Genomic DNA, 6,173 nt, shown 5'->3' on the forward strand with positions numbered 1-6,173 from the left:
TAAAGAAATTGATATAGCCTACTTGTTTTAACTTTGTCGTTTTCTATTTTTAATGCCATTTTTATCATTCTTTGCCAATAATTTGATCTCATCCTAACAATATTTTGTTTACTCTTATTTGTAAAAGATATTGTAATTTTATACTACATGCATATCATTTTAAGACAAATTACCGCATGCTATGTTACCTAGCCTATCTTTTTAAGTGTTTTAAAATTTGTATGTAAAGGTATTAAAACCTGTATGTGCCCATGTATAATGTGTTTCCCATACATAAGGGGACTTCAAACTTATTTAGGCCAAGTACATTGTGTTGAATACACACACACACACACAAAATGACTGCGTTCTGCATGTCCTATGATAATGCCTACATGTAGGCTATAAGTGTTTACATACGTTATTATAGTTTTGTCTATTTGCAAAGTAATTATTTGGAAAGTTTTTTTTCATTGCAAGCATTAGACACCAGAGTCATATTTGTTTTACATTACTACATGTTTTATTTAATTTTAACGGGAAGAGTCAATTAAACATAGCTGCTTTGTTGGGGGGGGGGCTTATTGTTTAACGCATTTCTTTTCGTATGACTGGTCTTATCACAGTCCTGTTGGTCCTACAATCCATCTAAGGCGAAGGATTTGTTCATTTATTCTATTCATTTTTATTACATTACTCGTCGTTCGTCCAGTGGGCCTTGCTGACTTACTGAAAGATGTGGGTTACAGTCTGATGGCGTATTAATAATTAATATGCATGAGCTTTGGCCTTCGCTGTAGTATTCTGTGTCCCGTCTGAGAAAAACGACGCACTGCGCATGTCAGTGCAAAAGATAAACGACGACTGCATGACCACCGAAGCGCTCACGTATTGATTCATTCAGGTAAGAAAAGAATCGTTTACATAAATATTAATATTTGGTATGAGGCAAACCCATTTTAATCTTAGGCATTGCATTTATGAACTGGTTCCGACTCCGAGCAGAAAAGCCTGCTACGACTTTACCTTAGCTTTGTTTTTAGCCAACCGGTTATTAGCGATGCTCGCGTGCGAGCTCATGTGTCCAGGTCTACCAATGGCCTTCTCTATCATTTTTTTTTTTACCCTCGGACTTTCTTCTGAAACATAAACACGAGACATGACTTTAGGTCCATCAGCTTTCATAATGCCAAACGTGATGATTATTTTGGATACCGATGTCCTGCTGACACCGTGTTTATCTTCTTCTTTAGTTATATTGTCTCTTAGCCATGTATTCTATATATAATATAAGATATATATATAAGATGCAATTACCCGTGCAACGGTATGTGTTGCTAGGTTTCACATCTTTTCCCCCCTAAGGAATCTGAGGTCGTGACTATATGTCTCCTCTGCACTCTGGATTGAAGATTCTAGTTTATTCAGTTCCTCGTTAAAGGCCCTGTTTGATTTAAATGTTCTAGCCCATTTGATTCTCTATTAAATATCATATACTATTCGGTTTTAATGTAAGGTTCTGTCCTATTTATTTCTCTGCTAATCTATTCTGTTTCTGTATGAACATTTTTACTCCATTCGATTACTTGTTGAAGGTTCATTTGGATTCTATCCAGTTCTCCGTTGGATTTCTGTTGTATTCGATTCTTTATTGAAGATTCTGTGGTGTTTGATTCTCTGCTAAAGATTCTGTTGTAATAGATTCTCTTTTAAATATTCTCTTCTAAGTTCCCCGTTTAAGATTCTATTTATTCCTCTGTTCTAATAGTCTTTTAAAGATTTCATTCTGCTTGAGTATTTATTCAATGTTCTGTTTTATTCTGTTTAGCTTAGCACTTCGTTAAGGTTTTAATTGCATTTGATTATCAAAGATATTGTAGTGTATTTGATTCTGTATTAAATACTCTGTTCCATTCCTTTTTTCTATTCAAGATTGTGTTATATTTGATATATCTCTGTTAATTATTTGATTCTGTATCAACAATTCTGTTTTATTCGTTTCTCTGTTAGATATTCTGTTCTGATTCAAGATCCCATTTAGTTTGATTCTCTATTAGATATTCTGGTCTATTTGGTTCTCAGTTAAAGATCCTATTATGTTTGATTACTGAGCGAAGGTTGTATTTTAATCTCTTCACTTCTCTGTAGATGTTTCTCTTGTATTTGATTATCAGAGAGGTGGTATTCTATTTGATTCTTCTTTAAAAGTTCTGTTCTGTTTTTTTCCTAAAGATTCTGATTCTCTATTCACTATTTCATTATATTATGTGCTCTGTTAAATATTCTGTTTTATTTCTACTAAAATTCTGTTCTATTCTTTATTATATATTCTGTTCTAAATAGTTTTGGTGGTATGTATATGCACAGTATTTTAGGCATTCTGCTTTTATAGTACAATTTGCATTTTTTACCCATACAGTATTAAAACTTTGCTCTTATCACCAGGTGTAAAAAATGGGGAAGGCTCTGTCCCACCTGCCGAAGCATACCTGTCATGATGAGTGTAAGGACAGCCTGACCTCATCGCCCGGGTACAGCGCCATGCAGACCGATGATGGTAAGAACGAGGGAGATGTGTCTCAGTTCCCATACGTGGAGTTCACTGGCCGAGACAGCGTCACATGCCCCACATGCCAAGGCACTGGAAGGATCCCGCGAGGTACATTTCTAAACTCCATTTAAAACACTTCGTTAATTGAAATGTTTTAAAATAACCTGATCTGAAATGTCATCTCTCACTAAAAATGCACACCATGTAACACACTGTGACATGTTTATGCAGGCCAAGAAAATCAGCTGGTGGCCCTGATCCCGTACAGCGACCAGAGGCTGAGACCAAGGAGAACGTAAGACACCTTGAAAGATTTTTATCCTGATGCGTTCTGTTAAACCAGTTAGTATCAATCCTTTTGTGAAACTATTAAAGAGCTTGCATTTACAGAATACTGATTGGGCTCTCTGACTAAATCCATGTTATATATATCCTACAGCAAGCTGTATGTGACTGCTTCAGTCATTGTGTGCCTGCTGCTCTCCAGCCTGGCTGTGTTCTTCCTTTTCCCACGTTCCATTGATGTCAACTATGTGGGAGTGAAGTCTGTCTACGTGTCCTATGACCAGAGCAAACGCATTGTGTATCTCAATGTCACTGTAAGTTATCACTGAACACACATGACACAAGTGTTTTTAATAATGTTACAGCGTATCTGCTTCTGAAGAATATTTAAGAGATCCCAATTCTGTTGTTATTTAAGGCTGGAATACACTATACTGAACAGATTTTAAAATACTAGACATCATACATTTGCCAGCTTTTAAAATGGTTATAGAGGGGGAAAACTGGAAATCAAACACTAAAAACGAGTGAGGATCACACACTAACACTTTCAGGTCATTCTCAATACAAGAAGCTCATGCAGAAACATGTGCCTTATGCCCGGTTTCAGACTACACGATTTTAGCCTGATTTTGCCATGATTTGCTTGACGTGGGGATTCGTAAACGACAATGGGTGTTGGAACGCAGGATTCCATCGTTTCAGCACGTGAAGTGTGTCATAGTGGACGACAACCGATTCCGCGTCTGCGATGCATCACGACAGAAAGACTAGCATGTTTAATTTTTTTTTCCGTCGTCCACGACGAGTTCTGTCACGTTGACCAATAGCAGCACAGAAGCTCTTTCATACACGGGTTTCAAACATGGCAAAACGAAAGAGAGATGATGGTGCTGCTAGGTGGAGTTATGAGATGGAGGAAAGGTTCGTGGAGCTGTGGTAACAGTACTTTTGCCTGTATGATGTGTCATCGAGGGACTACCACGACAGAACAAAGAAAGAAAAATGCTGGCGAACTATAGCGGAAGCGCTTCAGCAATGTTTACGCTCTTGTTTTCGGAAGTCAGTCGCTAGTTCCACCTTCTCGATGACATCATGCGCGTTGCTAAAGACGGCACGCGATGAATGGTCGGGAAGCAACGTGTAGTCTGACATGTTTCTTGTCCACGACACGACAAGATTTTAGGAGTCAAAATCGTGTAATCTGACACTGTCTGTCGTGACCGACAAAAATATTGTGTAGTCTGAACCCGGCATTAGATGAAACCAGACGCATGACAAATATGTGTTCTAAAATCGGCTCAAAATATAAAATGTTTTTCAGAGTCTGTGCCCATTGTACACAACACAATTTTCAATGAAATCTGTGAAGTCCGACTGTCCAAAATTTGCAGACAATTGTAGAAAATTTTGGCAACTAGTGTCAACTCCTTCAGACTGTAAAACGGGGCAAAAATCTGTGCAAAAGTCCTGTAGTTTATTCTGAAAATTTGTCTTTTTTTCTTTTAAAGAACTCACTGAATATTACTAACAACAACTATTACTCAGTGGACGTGGCCAACATCACAGCCCAAGTGCAGTTTTCCAAGACTGTGATTGGAAAAACCCGCATTAGCAACATAACCACTATTGGCCCTCTGGATATGAAGCAGGTAGAGCTTTATTTGAAATGGCGGTTTAAAAATAGGTATGTTTCGGCATATATATAAACATTGATCATTCTTTTGTAATACTTCTGTTTTCTTGTCAGATTGACTACATGGTGCCCACTACTATTGCAGATGAAATGAGCTATATGTAGTAAGTTTACACACTTTTCATGCATAAAAACATAAGGCGTAGTAAATATATATTTTTTCCTGGCAGACTTTTTCAACTTCCTTTGTTTTCCAGTGACTACTGTACCCTGCAGAGCATCAAGGTGCACAACATTGTGGTTATGATGCAGTAAGTATTGTGCAAAACATTGCAAGCTACAGGTTTGTTAATAAATGTTTTATGGTTTTGTTAAAGCCATCAGCCCCATGTATGCATGTACAGTAATCATGTTTAACAGTAAAATTCCTAGTGGGAAACTAGGAATGTTGTTACGCATGATTCTGCAGAGAAATCTCTTTCATGGCGAATGATGTAATAGAGTCGCTCTCAAACAACATAGATATTTGTGTGTGTGTGCGTATATATATGTATATATATATACATACAGGTGCATCACAATAAATTAGAATGTCGTGGAAATGTTCATTTATTTCAGTAATTCAACTCAAATTGTGAAACTCGTGTATTAAATAAATTCAGTGCACACAGACTGAAGTAGTTTAAGTCTTTGGTTCTTTTAATTGTGATGATTTTGGCTCACATTTAACAAAAACCCACCAATTCACTGTCTCAACAAATTAGAGTACTTCATAAGACCAATAAAAAAACATTTTTAGTGTATTGTTGGCCTTCTGGAAAGTAAGTTGAATACTCAATACTTGGTAGGGGCTCCTTTTGCTTTAATTACTGCCTTAATTCGGCAAAACATCAGGTTAATGTGCTTGGCTTACTTGTTACTAACTTTGCTTGTTGGTTTGCAGGATAACCGTCACTACTGTGTACTTTGGCCATGCTGAGCAGGTGTCTCAGGAGATGTACCAGTATGTGGATTGCGGAGAAAACACTACTGCTCTGCATGAATACAGTCTGAATACTCCTCTGGCAGGCTAGAGCTGAGCCTGATAGCGTAACCTGTCACCCTGTCCCTCACCGCTCACTCCATGTGTCATTGTTTTGGCAAAACTGCTTGAGTGTTTACTGCACTTCTGCCAGTTAACCACTAGATGTCAGGCAATTCACAAATGATGCACTTTATTGTCCATGTTCTCCAAGCAATATGAACAATGCGAGATCTCGGAAGTTCTCATTCCAGTTCACTTTGCCAAACTGAATTGTTCACTACAAATTCATTTTTGACAAAGTTCCATTGTTTTCAAGCACTACATATAGTATTTAAAACCTTTCTAAAGTGGAGTAATGATGTATTTGACGACCAACTGTGCTTTGGGTTATTATATTTATTTCTATAATTTTGAACCTAATATTAATTTCAGTTTCAGTGACGGGATCTATCTTTGTTTTGGCAAAACTGCTTGAGTGTTTACTGCACTTCTGCCAGTTAATCACTAGATGTCAGGCAATTCACAAATGATGCACTTTATTGTCCATGTTCTCCAAGCAATATGAACAATGCGAGATCTCGGAAGTTCTCATTCCAGTTCACTTTGCCAAACTGAATTGTTCACTACAAATTCATTTTTGACAAAGTTCTATTGTTTTCAAGCACTACATATAGTATTTAAAACCTTTCTAAAGTGGA

General features: G+C 37.2%; 1 protein-coding gene across 1 annotated transcript; it reads left to right on the forward strand.

Moving 5' to 3' along the window:
* Positions 1-767: 767 nt before the first annotated feature.
* tmem106bb (transmembrane protein 106Bb) lies at positions 768-5,923 on the forward strand. Its single transcript, XM_016270819.1, has 8 exons — positions 768-883; positions 2,425-2,638; positions 2,762-2,825; positions 2,970-3,129; positions 4,327-4,467; positions 4,566-4,615; positions 4,709-4,762; positions 5,395-5,923. Exons 2-8 carry the CDS (start codon positions 2,434-2,436, stop codon positions 5,522-5,524), a joined length of 804 nt encoding a protein of 267 aa, XP_016126305.1. The 5' UTR covers positions 768-883; positions 2,425-2,433; the 3' UTR covers positions 5,525-5,923.
* Positions 5,924-6,173: the final 250 nt, after the last annotated feature.

The sequence above is a fragment of the Sinocyclocheilus grahami genome, unplaced genomic scaffold (assembly GCF_001515645.1).
Source record: "Sinocyclocheilus grahami isolate Dianchi unplaced genomic scaffold, SAMN03320097.WGS_v1.1 scaffold58.1, whole genome shotgun sequence".
Taxonomy (NCBI): domain Eukaryota; kingdom Metazoa; phylum Chordata; class Actinopteri; order Cypriniformes; family Cyprinidae; genus Sinocyclocheilus; species Sinocyclocheilus grahami.